The 19,265-nt window shown below is 41.6% G+C and overlaps 1 protein-coding gene across 2 annotated transcripts in view; it reads right to left on the reverse strand.

The window, feature by feature from the left end:
- The window catches only part of BPIFC (BPI fold containing family C), a 62,646-nt gene that overhangs the window by 27,000 nt on the left and 16,381 nt on the right, over positions 1-19,265 (reverse strand). For both annotated transcript variants that reach the window (XM_077168644.1, XM_077168645.1), the window contains 6 exons: positions 16,653-16,776; positions 10,852-10,972; positions 6,604-6,732; positions 5,249-5,404; positions 5,063-5,126; positions 2,890-2,950 (listed from right to left, as the gene is read on the reverse strand). In XM_077168644.1, coding sequence (XP_077024759.1) covers positions 2,890-2,950; positions 5,063-5,126; positions 5,249-5,404; positions 6,604-6,732; positions 10,852-10,972; positions 16,653-16,776 — 655 coding nt within the window. The remainder of the gene's footprint in view (positions 1-2,889; positions 2,951-5,062; positions 5,127-5,248; positions 5,405-6,603; positions 6,733-10,851; positions 10,973-16,652; positions 16,777-19,265) is intronic.

Genomic DNA, 19,265 nt, shown 5'->3' on the forward strand with positions numbered 1-19,265 from the left:
ACATATTCACACACCCACAATGCATAAATGGTTCTTTTTAAAAGAAGATTAACACAAAGAAATAAAAATATCTTACCAATATTAAGTCGCATATATTGGGTTGGTATAATGACAGACTTTCAAGCTCTATGTTATAGATTTCTAGGAAATTAGAACTTTTGAAGTTACAATGAATAACTATAGAACTATTTTTTAAAAAGAATTATTACAAGTGAGACACATACACAGAAAGAGAGAGAGAGATCACTAAATTAGAGAGGCCAAGGAAATTCTCATGTGCAGTGATACTAATTCAAGTAATTTCTCCTGTTATGGAGTTTAGAGCAAAGCAGATGGCAAGGGGACAAGGGAAGAGTCCGTGGAGTTCTCAGGAAGCATGGATCTGAGGCAGGTTGTATATGCAGTGGTACGGCACTTGGGTTTCTGATTTGGCCTGGGGAGAGCAGCTTTTCTGATCACAACCAGGTCTTCTATGAGATGAAGAGTTCCTCCCATTCCAGGGGAAGGTACCCTAGTATCACAGCTTCTCTTCTTCCAATGTCATGTTTGGTTTATTCGATTTGATAGAGATGAGAAGCAAGAAGAGATGAAGTGACTTGTCAATCTAAGAGATATTACTTTATCTGCTGTAGTTTTTAAAGTGTGTTCAAATTCACAGACTCACTGGACCCTTATCGCAATTCTGTGTGGGAAGCAAGATACTGTCCACTGTAGAGGTGAGGAGAGTGAGGCTCCCAGAAGCAAAGAAATTTGACCAAGACATGTTAGGACATGGGAATCTTTGTCTGCTTCTTTCCTCATTATATCTTTCTCTTTCCCTATCTCTCTAATCCATTCATTTTCTTTTGTCCACTTGCATCCATTCATCAGTCCATCTGTCCCTCTTTCCCTCCATCCATCAAGCCAATATTTATGAAAACTAGTGTGGCACAGTCACTATGCCTCTCACACAGAGACGTGTCACACAAAATTCCTGCCCTCAAGGAACTCATAGTCTGGTGGAGGAGAGAGACACATGAACACAAAATTACAGTGCGGTTTAGTTAGAGCAGATCTAAAGTTTAGCTCCTGATGGTTTTACCACTAACCTGTTCTTACCATCTTCCCTGTCTCAATGAACGGTAACTCCATACTCTCAATTTTCTCGTTGCTCAGAATAAAACCTGACTCCTTAATGCCCTTCAAAACCCCACATTTTATCTGTTAGCAAATGCCACTACCTCTATCTTCAGTGTCTATCCAGAATCTGAACATTTCTTCCCATCTTCCTCATCCTACCCCATCCTTGCTCATATGGATTACTGCAAAATTCTGCTTCCACCTTTGCCCCCTTCCCCTTTCTGTCTTTTATTAACACAGAAGCATGACTGAGCTTGTTAAAATGAAAGCTGGGCCTGAGACCCGTGTTTGATTCCTGGAGCCTGCCCATGCCAAGAAAAAGGAAAGCCAGATCATTCCAGTCCCTGCTCAGAACTCCCCAAAGGTATCCCGTCTTCCTCAGACCAGGAGCCAGCCACTGCAGTAGCCTACAGAACCCTGAAGCTCATCCCCTTATCCCACCCTCTCTGACCTCATCTCCAGCTACCCTCCCCCTTACCCTGCTCACAATTCCCCACACACTTGTCAGGCTTTGGCTTCAGAGCCTCTGTCTTGTGGTTCTCTTCTAGGAATGTCCATCATCAAGATCTGGGAGTAACTCACTCCCTACTTCCTTTATGTTCTTACTCTAAGGTCACTTGCTTACTGCTGCTTTTCCCTGCCACACTATTTAAAATGGAAACTCCTCCCCAGTGCCTTCTGGCTTTATTTTTCGTCTCAGCATTTATCACTACCACACCGTAGATTTTACTTACTTATCTTGCCCGTTGTCTGTCTCTTATCATTAGTCCCATGAGGGCAGGGATTTTATCTTCTAGGTTTACTGCTGCATCCCCACCACTGAGAACCCAGCCAATTACAGATGCTTAATGCATGAATGGATGGAGGGCAAAGGTAGAGATACGTGCAAAAAAAGGTAATACTTGATCATGGATGAGGCATAACAGTGTGGTGCAAGTTTTCAGGTAAGATTTCTTGGAAGATTCTATGCCTGAGCTGAATCTTAAAATATAGAGAGGAGGGTGCCTGGTGGTTCAGTGGTAGAATGCCCACCTTCCATGCAGGAGACCTGGGTTCGATTCTCAGACCACGCATCCTCCACCCACCCCACCCCCCCAAAAAAAAGATAAAGAAGAGTGACTGGGAAAAGGGAAGACTTGAAGGATAGACAGCAGAGGGGATTATATTCCACATGGCTTAACACAGAGCTGACCAGAAACAGGCACTCAATAAATATCCCTTGAAAGAATGAATGAAGGGGAGAGAAAGCTTTTCTAGCCAGAGAGGACAGTGTGAGCAAAGGCAAGGGGCGAGGAGGGCAGTAGAGGCGTCTGATTGCTGGAGCAGAGAAAGGCACAAGATAAAGCAGAGAGAGGTAAGCAGGGGCCAGAGCACGGTGGGTTTTGTAGTCCATGTTACGGCATGTGGACTTGAACCTGAAGGCAGTGAGGAGACACTGCAGGGACAGACCAGAAGAATAATTCAGTCAAAGTGGCTTGAATCATACTAAAGAGGATGGATTTTGTACCAGAGCTGAGATGAAAGCTCGGGAGAGTTTAATTCCCTGACCAGCATGTAGTTCCTTGGAGTCATGCCCTCCTGCTGCTGTCAAGTTGGTTGATAGCCAACAAGAGCATGGACATACACAGGCAAATCCTCCCCAGAGGGGAGGACTTACTGCAGCTCCAGTTTGCAGAAGGTAAGCAGAATGAAGAGCTGGAGGTATACTACATTGAAAAGCAAACCTCGAGCGCACTGGAGAACCATCAGAAGGGAGATTTAAAAACTCACCTTCCAGCATGCTGAGGTTGGCATTTAGTGCTTCAACTTCATTCATGATAATGGGACAGAGCTGGCCACAAAAGGAATTTAAAAATGCAGGTTATTTTATTGTACCAGAAATGCCTGTGTATGGGCTTGGACACTGAAAACAACAGTCATCTGGTTAGAGTCGGTCTCCTTTTGGTTGCTAAGACTTTCCTTAAATTAGTTGATGCCTATGGACCTTAAATTACTGATTACGGGCTGCACGTCATTGAATGCTGGCTAACCTTCATAGCAACAGGGACCACACCTAGTTAGTCTCATAAAAGAGTGAGCCCTTTGCTTTCCACTCGGTGGCATGACAGGACATGTGCCCCAGTCTGTCTACTGCTGCCATACCTGAGGAACCTGCTGCTGGAAGGACTGTCCCTTTTCTGACTGCTGGGGTTGCTGCCAGTGTCCCAGCTCCTCTGTCTGCAGCTCCAAACCCACACATAGTGCTTAAACCTGCGGCCTTCACTTTCCCTGGGCTAGTCTGAGAGCCCACTAGACAAGAGCGAAAAAAAAAAAAAAAATGGAACCATCTTATAGCTTCTCCTCTTTGGAATGTGAAAATTAGTCTTGATCAGATTCCAGCATCCCTGTGGGAAAGGGGGAAGACAACCCATATTGATGTACCTGCCTGGTGCACTCAGTGGTGAGCAGGGACTCAGGATCCTCAGGGACTCAGGATCCTGGCTGCCTGGGATTTAAGCCCTTGGCAAGTTACTTACACTCTGTACCCTCACTTTTCTCATCTGCAACATGCTTGTTATGAGTAGAAATTGAGATAATCCATGTAAAAGTGTCCAGTGCATGGGAATCATTCAGTCAACAGTAACTACTATTGTTTTAACCTCATTTCATCTTCTTTACAGCTTTGAGAAGTAGGTACTACCTTGTCCCATTTACAGATGAGAAAAATGAAGCTTAGAGAAGGTAAGTGAGGTGCCAAGACTTGCACAGCTAGTATTTGAATCTGGCCTGACATGGATAGACTAGCCATGGTCTAAGCATACATTTCTGCTTTCCAGGGGCACACAGAGAATCATAGAAGCCAAGCATCCATTGTCTCTAAGCCATGCATAATTTCCAGGCAAACTTAACTATTGGTGTTGGTGCCATAATTTATTCTACATTGGCTTCCTGCAGGAGGCCAAGCAGCTGCACCACGTTTCCAACAAAGGAATCAACTGAGTGCTGGCATCCTTGTTTTCCAGCCAGTCTTAAATATGCACATTTACTAACGCTCAGTACCTGTCAGGTAAGGTCGGGGAAAGAAGACTGTGATGCTTTAGAGAACGCTCACTAGCTGTGCAAAGTCCTTGGATAAGCTGCTTAGTGTTTTTGAGCGTTGAGTTCTTTGCTGACTTTTGTTAAGCACCCACTGTCTGTCAAGCACTGGGCTGAGCATCAGAGAGATGGAGATATTCAAGCACCATCCTTGCCCTCCTTTTCCAGTCCTTATCTCCCCTAAAAAATGGCTAAAGGGCTCATGGTAGGTATCTTCAGGATTGAAAAGGGGGCACAGCCAATTCCCGCTTTCCCCTTCCTCAACCACAGGCCTCTATTATTGTGTTAGCTTGTATTGTGTCTTTCTCTGGAAATATCCTTTCTTCTTCCCCATTCCTTATCTATTCAAACCTTCTGCTTACACACTGAGGCTCAGTTGAAGTCCTGCATCCTCTAAAACATCAATCAGGATAACTCCAGGCCCTATTTCTTTAATATTTTAATTTATTGGATCAATCGATCATGTCTCCTTATACTAACTTCAGTTATTGTTTCACAAGTGTAAGGTTATTTTTACTAAATAGATGATAGATTTATTCCTCTTTCATATGCCTTACCTTATTTCAATGCTGAGCACACATTAGGTACACAATAAATACATTTTTATTAATTGCTTTCACACCCTCTAGTGAACAACTTAATGAAAAGAAGGTTGTTTTAGGTCTGCCTCCTCAGTACCTACCCCCGTTTGGCACGAAGTAGGCAGTTGAGAAATTACTATTAAGCTGCAAAAGATAGTGCATGTGTGAAAATGCTTAGGATAGTGCCTAGAATGCAGTAGATACTCAGTAAAGTTTTATTGACTAAGGATTGATTAAGGTTCGCAGAACAGCATTTTATCATGCTTATCTAACCTATAAAGACTTACCATTTCATTTAAGTGCTTTAAAATGGGTTTCTCCATGGGCTCGGCAAAGGAGTTATACAGGACACTAGGAAGAGAAGGAAGAAAAAAGAACGTACTTGGGACCGTCATCTGCTGGTTTTACATCTCTACCTAGGACCTGGCCGAGAATCCAGTCCCACCGTTGCCCACCAGGGTGCTGTCACGCACCTGAGTTCTCCAGAAAATGAGACGTGGGCATGGCTCACTTGAGCATAACAGTCTTGGAGCTTCAGCCTCAGGTGACCAAAGTTATTTCGGGACAGAATTATGATGCCAGTGAAGAAGGCCCCAGAGAGAAACAGATCAGCTCCTCCTGTGTCTTGGCTGTACAGAGAAATGGTGTGAGGTTAGCTGAGCCTGGGCAGAGGGTGGAGATGAACCTTGTTTCCTTTATTAGCCACAGAATCTAAGCTCTTTGATGGCAGGGACTTTGTCATGTTCATCTTTGTTCTTGGTACCTACAGTGTGATGTGGCTCTTGGTAGGCAAGGAATGAATACTTACTGAAAAAAAAATGGAGTAATGAATATGTGAATGGCAACAGCTTTAGGGACCCTAGAATGGTTATTTCATTTCAGTCCCCTGGCCTTGGTCGAATATATACTGAGCACCATTGTATACAATCCTTGTTTAGAGAGACAACATTGGGAGCAAATTTGGAATGCCTTATTGGGGTGGGAGGTGGGGAGGGAGCATAACTCTTAGATGGAGAAGGTGACATTTAAATGATTTCTGTGAATTCTTTCAGGGAATGGACTGTACAGTATTCATCTCCATGTCTCCAGTGGACCAACTCAGAATACACAATAAATGGTTGATGAGTAGGTGAATAAATGAATGAATGTATTAATATATGTTTATGGGAGAAAATGTCATTTCTGTACAATATACAACCCTGGAGTTCTTGAGATGGGGATAAAGAGGACACAGTCACTCAATACATTATTGTTGGGTGACCAAATGGATGAATGAATGTGTTAATCTGGGGAACTAACCAAGGCATTACAGCCAGGACAGTGACTTGCACATAGTAGGTGATCTGTAAGCATTCCTTGGATTTGACCTCTTTCTTCTATATGAAGATGCACATACCTACTCTTTAGGTAGAGGGAAATTGGGCTGAAGCTGACTATCACCCTCAACATCCTTGTGATGTAGGAAAGCTCTGTTTTCCATAATTGCACCTATAGATTGAGAAGTGTGTTGAATTGCTCAAACCCATACAGTAATTTGTTGCTGAATCTAAAACATTGAGCACATATCTGTTTCTCTGACAGTCAGGGACTTCTAGCTCTTAGGGAATATTAAATGACATTTGGATCAGTTGCTTTGCCTTAATGGGAAGGGTGTTCTTCATAGCCCCTAACAGAGATATCCTGATTTAAATATCTCCTGGGAAAAAAATGCTCTTGAGAAAGATTGTTAATGACTGAGAGGAAGAAGCTCTACCTTGAAAACTCAGCACATTTATGCTTTTTCCATTTCCCCCCAGAACAGCAGTAGCCTTCTCAGTTGATTACTCACAAAAGTAGGGACTTGATTTCCCAGTCTGCACTGATGTTGGCAGTGCCATGGTTGGTCAGCACTTTAATTCCCACTCCAGGCACAAAGGCTAGTGAAGTATTTGGAAATGAAAAGGCATTGATTTTTATGCTGTAAAACAAGAAAACAGAGGAGTCAGCGCAATTCTTCCAGCACATCTCTAAGTAAAGCAAAATTGGAAATGTGGTCATAGAACCCCTGAGGGACAATTGTGGATTCCTGTAGGGGAAGGAACCTTGTGTCTGCAATGCCGTCTCTGTGTACTCCTTCGAACTCCCATCCAAGTTTTGGCAGGAAGACCTTCCTGTCTAGTTGAAGGGGGGGAAATGAGCAAATTTAGAAATAAATTTGCAAACAATCAAATAAATAATCTACTTCTTTAGCTTCTTTAAAGACCAAAAGAGGTATACAACATTGCCATCATTACTTTTCCTTTGGTTGTTCCACTGAGGGTGACATTAGTATTTTGGAGGGACAACTATTTTTGTAGAGGGCTGTCCTATACTTTACATTGACATTTGATAGATATGCCAACTAAATGCCAGTCATATCTCCCCCCTGCAGTCATTGGGACAACCAAAAACATGCCTCCATCTTGTCTCCCAATGCCAGCTAGGTGGACAGTATCTCCCCTAGATGAGGAACTTATTTTAAAGAGTTAGCTACCAAGGATTCTCTGGGCTGTCAACCAAATAACTTTGGAGATGGCCACATGCATTATAATAAATTATTATTAATATCTGTTAAAAGATTGCTACCTACCAGGCACTGTGGTAAGCACTTTACATGTATTAGCTCAGGGCAGCTTGTATAACAACCCTATGAAGTAGTGTTTGCCATCCCCAATTCAGAGATGAGAAGAAAAGAAACTTGGTTGTGGTCCAATTAAAGTGGTAGAACTAGACTTGCAACCTCCTCAGTCTGTCTCCAGCCTTACTCTTAACTTCATATACTGGACAAAGAGCACAGGACTTGAAGCCAAGCTTTGTACCAGCTGTGCAACCTTGGGCAGGGCACTTCACCTCTTTCAGTTAATCACCCAAAAGAAGGATTACTCATGGGTACACTGGGAAAATACAATGAGATCATCTGTGTACAAGTGCTGCATAGGACAAGGCATTGTTATGAACTAAGACTAGGAAAATTTTTAAACATAAATGATGAGAATTATTATTCATAAATGATAAGAAACAATTTTTTTACTACTTTGCCTTTTATGCATCCTTTCTTACCTATTCTCTGTCTCACATTCTGAATCCCACTGTAGGAAGCAGATGGCAGAGATTCATTTAATATCTCTTGGGAATAGTTTCATGTTGACACCTATAGATCTAACTCATTCTTTTATAATTGCTTCAGAGTATTCCAAGTTGTGGATGTGCCATTTAAAAATTTTTAATTTAATTAAAAATTTTTTTTTGGCATGGGCAGGCTCCAGGAATCAAACCTGGGTCTCTGGCATGGCAGGCAAGAATTCTGCCACTGAGCCACCATTGCACTGCCCTGGATGTGGCATTTTAATAATCATTCCCTTATTAATGACATCTAGGTCGTTCCTAGTATTTATGTTATAAACAATGCCACAGTGAACATCCTCATGCATGCTGTTTACATGCGTGATTTCTCTAAGGAAGACACTGATAAGTGGAATCGTTGGGTCAAAGGGCATGCATGTTAAAAAAGAACAGACTTGTAAATTACCTTCTAAAATAGCACTACCCAACAGAAATAAAATGAGAGTCACATACGCAATTCAAAATTTTCTAGTAGTCACATAACAAATGGCAAAATCAATATTATTAATATTTTTATTTAACCCAAAATATCCAAATATTATTTCAACATATAATCAATAAAGTTATTACTGAGATATTTTATCTTTTCCAAAATAAGTCTGCAAAATCTGGTATGTATATTACATTTGTGATACATCGCAATTTGGACATTGAGCTTTCATTGGAAAAACCTGATCTGTATTTACATTTTATAAAATTCACAATCAAAAAATAAATTCACACTCTCAAATTATTCCAAATATACTTAAAATGTTTCCAATAACTGAATAGAGTGTCAGACTCTAACGTAAAATGAGTGAAAATTAAATAAATTAAAAATTCAGTCCTTCCATTGTGCTAGTCACATTTCAAGTGCTAGCACGTGTTGGGACAGTGCAGGTCTAAAATTATTGTACCAGTTCATCTATCCCCACCAGCAATTCACGCGCTTTCTTCCATCTGTTCCTCCTCCTCTTTATCTACCATTAATATTGTACAATTCACCCTGCATTTTTCTGCTGTGGCATTATCATCGTTACAGTTAAATACCTAGTTTTAGGAATATATATTTCATATCCATCTCTCTACTGTACAGTGGGGGCAAGGGATCTGTCTATATTGTTCACTACAATATCCCCTATGACGAGAACAAAGCCTGGCACAATGGTCTGTGGTCAATAAAAACTTCTGGAATGGCTGGCTTTATACAGATAAGGGCATCCTCCAGGGGCTTTCCCTAGATCACCCACCAAAAACCTCCTGGTTGTACAGAACATTAGCCTTGACATTGGGAAAATTACTGGTTGGAATGGCAGGGAATTATCACTGGATTGACAAAGCATTGGGGCAATTTGTGAATCACGGTCATAGAGAATCCTTATAAAAATTTGACTTTCCCCTAACCTACAAAGTTGTGCTCAAGAGGGACAAGGCCATCCTCTCCCTGCACTGTCTTTGGGGATCTTGTTGGTAACTAGGACAGAGGCTGCCAGTTGCTGTTGGAGCGTCCATTCCTCCTTTTCTAAACTACCCACATATATCTTGGGACTGACAAGGTTGTCTGGAAAACTTATTTCCCAGTTTCCCTTGCAAATAAGTATGGCCATATAACTAAGTTCTATCTGTTTTTATGTAGGCAGAATATTGTTAGGTTGGTGCTTCAGAAAAAAAAAAAAACTCATTAAAGAGGAGACCAACTCAACTTATAAGAGCCTTTTAATTCTTATTCCTACTGCCTGAAACATGGATTTGATGTCTGGAGCATCAGTGGCCTTATTGGACCATGAGGCTACCTTGAGGACAGAAACCTGGGATAAGGATAGTTGGACAGAAAAAGATAAGAAGGCTGGATTTTGATGAAATTGTGGGGCTTCCATAGTACCTCTGGATTGCTTCCTCTGAGTTTCTTACATGCGAGAGAAAAACAAACCCTATTATATCAAAACCACTGTAATTTGTATTTTCTTTTATATTCAATGAACTTTATTCCTAGTTGATACAATATCAAAGCTCTGGGATCTAAATCAATGATCTGAATTCCTGTGGTAATTCCATTGTTCTTATGTTTTTACTAGGGATACAAAATAACTTGCACAGCAATTTTGATTTTATAAAATGTCTTCACACTTGTCACTTTGTTTGGTTTTTATTGTTTTGCTATTTACTGACTTTATAATTGATTATATTACTCTAGCATGGTAGAAAAGATTATAACCATCAGCACAATTTTTCTTGGGAAGAGAACTTTATTGGTTGAGAAATTACCTTGAAAAGCATTTTGGGTAGAAAGGGAGATACTCATGGTGCCCAGAAGTGGGTGGAACAGCTTTGAATGAGACCAGGGGGAGAAATTTTTGTTGTTCCAGAGAGGGAGAGGGAAAATATGAGAGACAAAAGTGAGGAAGTCAAGTCAGTAAGAGGGTAGAGGGCCATGCACCCTGTGATCCACTCCTATGTCTTCTGAAATCTTGCCTAAGCTTTACTAAAATAAGAAAAGATTGATGTGAGTAGATTTGTTTTTGAGACCATGACTGAATTCTGAATCCGGGTTTATGGGGGGTGGAGGGGAGGTGGGAGTGGGGATAGAATAAACAAGGGTATAATTTAGTATTCAAGGGACAGGGTGACTCCACTGATATCTTTGTTGAATTAGAATTCTCATTTTAGTGGCAAGGACATTTCAGCTCAGAGAAGATATGCCAGGAGCACACGGCTCAGTGGGTGGCAGAGATGTGACCTGGTTCCAGGTGTTTGAACCTAAATGCCACACTCTTTGTCAACCCCATGACCCCCCTCTCTTGGGTTCTTCATCATGTCAGTCAGATGATAGGTCTCTCACCAAAGGTTAATTTCTACCGTACAGGTCCAGGCCTTAGACCATGTAGTGTTAATATCACTGACCCTGAGATCGTAAAGATTGATTTTACTGCCAAAAATGCTGTTCTCTTTTACTTACTTTGAGAAATTGTAGTCCACGTAATCAACTTTGAGAAATTCAAGAGATTCAGAACCTTTCAAGTCTGGGATGTTCCTTTCCTTTAACATTTGCTCAATTGTCTCCATTCCAGCTTGAATGCCTGTGAAGGAAGCAAAGGTTAATGTAATTCATTAACCACACAGGTGAAATTTATTGAGTCAGGCATGTTCTTAGGTACTTAGAAAACCACAATGCTGCAAGATGGGTCTCAATTTTCCCTGTTTTACAGATGAAAAACTCCTCCTCAGGGAGGCTAAGTAACTCACCCAAGACCATTATGAGAAGTTCACATTATGTGTCAAGGAAATATGATAAGAGAAGTACAAAATATTCTTCAAAGGATGCAATTATTTTCATCATCCACATTTCACACGAGGGAAATGAGCCTCAGAGAGAATAATTCTCACTAGTAACACAGCCAAGAACTGGGTGGCCAGTAGTTAAAGCTGGACAATTTAACTCCAGAATTTGTGCACTCTGACCAGTTCCAGAATGTCATTCCAACATCTTCTTTTCTTTTGGATTCTTTAAGCTCATGAATTTCTAACCTGATGTTCATGGGTGCTAGAGAACTCTTGAGCCCATTGAAATTCCAATTAAAAACTGTGAGCGGGTTTTGTGTATGTGTGAGAGAGAGAGTGTGTGTCCATATGGGTTTCATTTTTTATGAGACGATCCACATTTTCATCAGATTCTCAAAGACTCCCAGAACTTTACAAAGTTGAAGAACCACGGCTTTGCCCTTCTCCCATGTGAAACATGGCTCCCGGGTGTGTAAATCTCCTGGCCACGTGGGACAGAACTCCCGGATGAACCGGGACCCGGCATCAAGGGATTGAGAAAGCCTTCTTAACCAAAAAGGGGAAGAGAGAAATGAGACAAAATGAAGTTTCAGTGGCTCAGAGATTTCAAAGAGAGTTGAGAGGTTATCCTGATGCATTATATAGCTATCCCTTCTTAGTTCATGGTGTATTGGATAGGCTGGGGGAAGTACCTGAAACTGTTGAGCTGTGTTCAAGAAGCCTTGATTCTTGAAAATGATTGTATAAAGATATACCTTTTACAATGTGGCTGTGTGATTGTGAAATCCTTGTGTCTGATGCTTCTTTTATCCAGGATATGGACAGATGGGTAAAAAATATGGATAAAAATAAATAAATAATGGGGGGATAAAGGGTAAACTTAATTGGGTAGACGGAAATATAAGTGGTCAATGAGAAGGAGCAGTAAGGGTATGGGATATGAGTTGTTTCTTTTTATTTCTTTTTCTGGAATATTGCAAACGTTCTAAAAAATGATCATAGTGATGAATACATGACTATGTGATGATATTGTGAGCCATCGATTGTAGGGACTGTATTTGTGTGAAGATTTCTCAATAAAAATATTATTTAGAAAAAAAAGAAGCAGGGAAAAACAAAAGAAAACATGGCTTTTGTATAATTCTTGGATAGCCTGTGCTGGTTTCAAGTTGTTACATACGCCAGAAAAGGCCATGTTCTTGTAATCCACTCCTGTGAGTGCAGGCCTGTTGTGGGTGGAACTTTTGGGTTAGCTTATTTCAATAGAGACGTGACCCACCCCATGCAAGGTGGGTCTTAATCCTTTTACTGGAGTCCTTTATGAGAGGATAAAGGACACAGAAAAAGCTCAGAGAGCTCAGAGACAAACATCCAGAGAAGTTTGTAGAGAAAAAGCCCCCTGTAGGAGCTTTCTTTTAGAGAGGAAGCAACTGAAGCCAAAAGCAGAAAGCAATGAAACCCAAGAGAGAAAAGACCAGCAGATGCTGGCCATGTCCCTTCCCGTGCTACAGAGATATCCCAGATGCCGGTGGCCTTTCTTCAGAGAAGGTATCATCCTGTTGATGCCTTAAATTGGACATTTGCACATACTTAGAACTGTAAATTTGTCAGCTAATAAATTCCCACTATAAAAGCCAACCTATTTCAGGTATACTGCATTCTGGCAACTTTAAAATAGAAACATAGCCCATCAGCTTATTTATATTGTAGCAACACAGAACACATTCTCTGAGCCCCTGGGGGGAAAAAGCCTCTCCTCTTCTTGGAGCCTAAACAGAATAACTTAGAATTTGAGAAGAGTAACAACGGCTGATTTTTTAAGGTCAACCTTCTTGAGGAGGAAAGATTGCCTTCAACCCCTTAACTTGCAGCTGAAGCTCATTTCCATCTATTTTATCCTTATTGGAGATGAAAAAGAGTAGATTTTACCCTCTATAATGCCATGGGGGATGTAAAGATAGATGTAAAGGATGTAAAGATAGAACCAAGGCACCATCAGACAGCATCGATTTGAACATCAGCATCGTCACTAACTAGCCGACAAACTAGGAAGCCTTTCTGTCCTCCCCCTTTCTCATCTGTAACATGGAGATGGTAATATCTGTGGCTGGGGTCTGTTCAGACATCTGAAAATAACAGTATTGCTGGACCCTATTCTAAGTGCTTTATTTGTGTTAATTCTGTCCATTCTAATGAGTAGATGTTATCATTACTATGTCCATTTAAATAAATATCTTGTAGATAACTACTGATATTGGCCACATCAAATCTTTTTCTGGAAAAATGCAGGGGCATTAATAATTAATGAAAAAATAATCACAGCTAATTTGTATTGAGCATCTGTATGTGCAGGACTGTCTACACTCAACATATGTTTTTTCTTCTGATCCTCATAGCAGTGCAAAGACAGAGGTAGTATTATCCCTATTTCACACAGGAGCAGCTGAGGCTCAGAGAGGTTCACTAAGTTGCCCAAGAACCCATAGTTGGTGGACTTCCTTATCGGGGGCTTGGAAGTCTGGGGAGTAGACAAAGCAGAGGTTTTGGGACCAGGCAGCAGACCTAAGGCCATATCTTGTCTCAGCTCCTTATTGGTATGTCACTTGGGAAATTTAGCTCAGCTCCATTGAGACTTAGATTCCTCCTCTGTACAATGACAGCACCTTCCATGTAGGGTTGTGGTTGGAAAGAAATCAACATAGGGTCCAGAAAATACATATGTGCTGGTTTGAAAGGAAGTATGCCCCCTAGAAAAGCCATGTTTTAATCAAAATTCCATTTCATAAAAGTAGAATAATCCCTGTTCAATATTGTATGTTTTGAACTGTGATTGGATCATATCCCTGGATGATGTGATTTAGTCAAGAGTGGTTGTTAAGCTGGATTAGGTGACGACATGTCTCCACCCATTTGGGTGGGTCTTGATTGGTTTACTGGAGTCCTATAAAAGAGGAAACATGTTGGAGAAAGAGATTCAGAGAGAGTAGAGCAGAGCGACATAGCCACGAGAAGCAGAGTCCACCAGCCAGTGACCTTTGGAGATGAAGAAGGAAAATGCCTCCCAGGGAGCTTCATGAAACCAGAAGCCAGGAGAGAAAGCTAGCAGATGATGCCTTGTTCACCATGTGCCTTTCCAGCTGAGAGAGAAGCCCTGACTGTGTTCGCCATGTGCCTTTCCAGATGAGAGAGAAACCCTGAACTTCATCAGCCTTCTTGAACCAATGTATCTTTTCTAGTTTGCTAGCTGCCACAATGCAGTATACCAGAAATGGAATGGCTTTTAAAATGGGGAATTTAATGAGTTGCTGGTTTACAGTTCTAAGGTTGAGAAAATGTCCCAATTAAAACAAGTCTACAGAAATGTCCAATCAAAGGCATCTGGGGAAAGATACCTTGGTTCAAGAAGGCCGATGAAGTTCAGGGTTTCTCTCTCATCTGGAAAGGCACATGGCGAACACAGTCAGGGCTTCTCTCTTGGCTAGAAGGGCACATGGTGAATACAAAGTCATCTGCTAGCTTTCTCTCCTGGCTTCCGGTTTCATGAAGCTCCCCGGGAGGCATCTTCCTTCTTCATCTCCAAAGGTCGCTGGCTGGTGGACTCTCTGCTTCATGGTGCTGCAGCATTCTCTGCTCTCTCTCCAAAATGTTTCCTCTTTTATAGGACTTCAGAAACTAATCAAGACCCACTTAAATGGGTGGAGACATGTCATCACCTAATCCAGCTTAACAACCACTCTTGACTAAATCACATCAACCAGGGAGATGATCTCATTACAGCTTCAAATATACAGTATTGAATAGAGATTATTCTACCTTTATGAAATGGGATTTATATTAAAACATGGCTTTTCTTAGAGGGCATACTTCCTTTCAAACCAGCCTTTTCACTTAGAGAAACCCTAAACTTTATCAGCCTTCTTGAACCAAGGTATCTTTCCCTGGATGCCTTTGATAGGACATTTCTATAGACTTACATTAATTGGGACATTTTCTCGGCCTTATAACTGTAAACTAGCAACTTATTAAATTCCCCTTTTTAAAAGCCATTCTGTTTCCGGTATATTGCATTCTGGCAGCTAGCAAACTAAAACAACATATCACAGGGCCTAGCCATGGTAGACTTTTAAGAAAAGGTTCTGGCTTTGAAGCCTGTCCTCCATCACCCATGAGATTTTTACAAAGGTTATCTAATTTGATCCTCACATCAATGTTTTTATTATTATCCTCATCTCCCTTTTCCAGATGAGGAAACTGACTTCCCAAGGTCATTTAACTAGAGGTTCACACACATGTAGACTGGCTTCAGATATATTAGTTAAACAACTCTACTACAGAGGGTGGAATGAACTGTTTTAATAACTTTAATATCTAAGGTATCTATTTCTGATATGTATTTCTATGCACATCAATGCAGAAACAATATACACACCCAAATATATATATGTCAGGAATATATATATACGTACATATTCCTGATATAGGTGTGATAAATGTAGAAAAACACATCATAGATTACATAAAAAATTTGGAAGATGGATCAATTTTATATTCTTGTGCCAAATGAGAAACTGGGGAAAAGACAAGGAGTTGCCCAAAGACTGAACTAATTTGCTTCCTCTCTCCCTCCCTGTTTCTATTTCTTTTCTGGTGTAGCATAAGAAGCATTTCCTGGTCAGACTTGGTTAACTGTTGATTAGGCTAGTAGTGCTTGGGTTGACTGCTTTAGTTAAGGAGGATTGGGAAAGATCTGTGAACCTACATTCAGCTAATCTTAGGTGAAAAATTATAGGAGAAACACAGGCCAGATACTTCAATTTTGCAGTTCATTGTCTTTCCACAAGTCACCCCTTTCAACTTAGCACAAGGGAAATCACATTAAAATATTTTCCCTCTCTGTGTTCATGAACACCCTCTAGAGGAGCGGCTCTTGATATTGCAATGTCTCAGACTCCTTTATTCATCTAATAAATTTTATGGAGATGCAAGAAGAATGCACAAGATCATCTGCAATAAATTTTGAACCCATTTTTAGGGGATTTTAACTCTATTTCAAAATCAGAACCTTTCTGAAATGCTAAAATGTTACTTTTACTCTCAAACCTCTTTCCTCTACCCTATAATGCATTCTTCTTTAGAACTCCAAAATGCTCATTGTGTATGTGTGTGGAAAGGAGAGAGAGAGAATCTGCCATCATGTTTGCCTCCCATCAAAGTGACTATTTTGCAGATAACACTTTCTTCCCAGCCATCTTAGGAACTTCAGCACAAGGGGCTAGATCACACCAAAGTAGGGTCAGATCACCACACAGTAGAGTGAGATCAACCCATTGTAGGGCAGGATCACCCCACAGTAGGAGGGAACACCCCACAGTAGAGCTGTCTTGATCGTGAGATATCCCACATTATGGGCTGCTGGGTTTGGGTCACAGACCACATGTAGGTAAGCTGCAGCCTGGTTTCTGAATGCATCCAACTCACCATAGTCCAGCAACCTCTGAGTAGCCCTTGCCTTGATTCCAGGGTAAATGGTTTGAGAAGATGAGCTGTAGAGATTCCACAGGAGGAAACAGCCCCAGAGCACTTGGACCGTCTTTGTGTACATCTGTAATTAACCAACATTTATGGTTCCTTTATTATTGTTGACTTTCTAATTGTTCACTTCCATCCAACATTTCTAGGGTTTCTCATTTGCACTGCTCACTTTCAGACCTTCATTCATTCATTCACCCATTCATTCATACAGCAATAATCTATTGGACACACTAGGACTGTTCTAGGTGCTGAGAATAATGCAATACAGTGGAATAGAATACAATGCAATGCGATAAAAGCAATACACAATGCAATGCAGCAAACACAATGATTGGGAAATGGCCTGGGAAAGATACTGGGAGAAATTCTTCAGGTGGTAGCTTGGTAAGGTAGTCTTAGTGTCTCTGAGGTAGTCACCCCTCTGTGTAAAGACTGCCGATGCCTCCCCTTTGCCCACAGGATGGGGTTTATATGCTTGAAATGGCAAACAAGGCTTTTCACAACTGGCTCCAAACTTCTTTCCAGCTCCTGCTCTTCTCTCCCATCCAAGCAGTGGGGCTCTGGGCTGGCCACAGTGAGCTATTTGCTATTCCTCTATTTCCCAGGTCTCTCAGGCATGGGGGCTTTTTGTTCAACCCTCCCAATATAAACACACACATGTTCTCCTTCTCTCTGCCTCTGGATCACACCCCCACATCTGTCTGGTGAATGGATCCTTCAGTGCCAGCTCGTGTCCTCTTTGAAAAATCGTGTCCTCTTTGTAAAAACTTCCCTCACCATTTCATTTTGCATCAGTTGGCCCCTCTCCTCTGTGCTGCCATCCCACTTTGTAAAATGCACGTGCATCCGTTTGAGCATTTGACACATGACCTTGTCTGCTTGCATGCATGTGTTCATGTCTCACAATTTCCATCACTCCACCTGGGCCCAAGCCAACATCATCTCTTATGTGGATTTTTGCAGTTGCTTCTTTACTGATCTCCATGCATCCACCCTTGCCCCTTCCCTTGTATTCTCCATGCCACCGCCAGAGTAGGCCTTTTAAAATAAAAATCAGATCAGCTCCCAGCTAAAAGTCCTCCAGTGGCTGTCTACATTAGGGTTAAAGGTGGAGATTTTCCTCTAGCAATGAGGCCCTCCCTATCTCATACCTCTGCTCCCTAACTGGCCTCATTTCTTAGCACACACCCCTGGCTCACACAGCCCCTGCCTCACTGGCTGCCTTGATCTTTCTTGAACACATACAGCCTGTTTCCCAGGATCTTTGCACATGCTATTCCCTCTGTCTGGGACAATCTTCCTCTAGATAACCAAATACCTTGGTCTTCTACTTCCTTCTCCTGAAATGTCATCTTAGTGAAGGTTTTCTGACCACTCTATACAAAACAAGTACACACCTGCCTCTGTGACCCTCCTATTTCCTATGCTTTCCCCTTGCTTTATTTTTATCTAAAATACTTGTCACCATCTAGCATACGATATAGCTGCTTTTTAAGATTGTTTGCACCCCCCTGGAATTTTTAGGCTTCATGGGAAAAGACTTCATCTCTTTAGCACCTAGTAGTATAGCAATCAGCACACAGTAGGCAATGGGTAAATATTAGATGAGTGATGGGATGAGTGAGCTAATGTCTCTTCCACGAGGTTGTGCAGTGGACCAGGTGTGCCTTCTGGGTTTCCACGGCACTCAGGGCAGACCTCTATCTCAGCTGATCACCCTGCATGGTGGTGGTCTTCTTACCTGCCTGTCCCTTTGTCACAGGGACTGTGGTTGTTACCCCTAATGCCACAGTCTATTACCATGCCTGGCACATAGGAGACAAACTCAAAAACTTAAATAGACATAGGAAGGGATCATATCTTATTCCCTGTTCTATTGCAGGGAATAGATATTGCAGGGCTTGGCATGTAGTAACTATGAAACATATGCTTGTCAAGTTAATGGACTTAGTAAATTCATGCCACTCTATTTTCTTGGCGGAAAAAGCACAGCTACCCACAGCAACAACGATACAGGTGTTTTTTAATTACTTTAGTGAAGTAAGCAACATATTCACAGGCTTGCTTCTAGACTCTGGGAGTTTATAATGTGGCGAGCTATCCCTGCTGCATTCACACATGCCAAAGACCCACAGTTGAGCAGCACCCATTGAGACAATAAACAAATATGAAACAAGCATTTGTAGGTGTGGTCAGGGAAGAGGAAGTTGTGGGAGCTGTGTGTTCAGATAAAGGGTGGGGTCAGGCCACGTGGGTTAGGTAAGGATTCGGAGAGGGACTGGGGCTCAGGTGCTGTCTGAGTGATGCAAAAGAGTGTGTTGTAAGATGTGGGGGATGCTTGATCAAAGTAAGTAAGAGGTTTGATAAAGGGTGTTGTGTAGGCCAGGGAGGTGGAAATGGGATGACGTCGACAAAGGGGTGTTCCAGAGAATCTGCTTGAAAGAAACAGACTAGTCTGCTCAGGAAAGGAATTCTTCAAGTGGGGCTGTTGCTGGGCTTTCTTGGACTTTTGTGAGAAATGGAAAGAGGTGCCCCTCTAGAGAGACCCAAATTCTGCTG

Source organism: Tamandua tetradactyla, chromosome 7 (assembly GCF_023851605.1).
Source record: "Tamandua tetradactyla isolate mTamTet1 chromosome 7, mTamTet1.pri, whole genome shotgun sequence".
Taxonomy (NCBI): domain Eukaryota; kingdom Metazoa; phylum Chordata; class Mammalia; order Pilosa; family Myrmecophagidae; genus Tamandua; species Tamandua tetradactyla.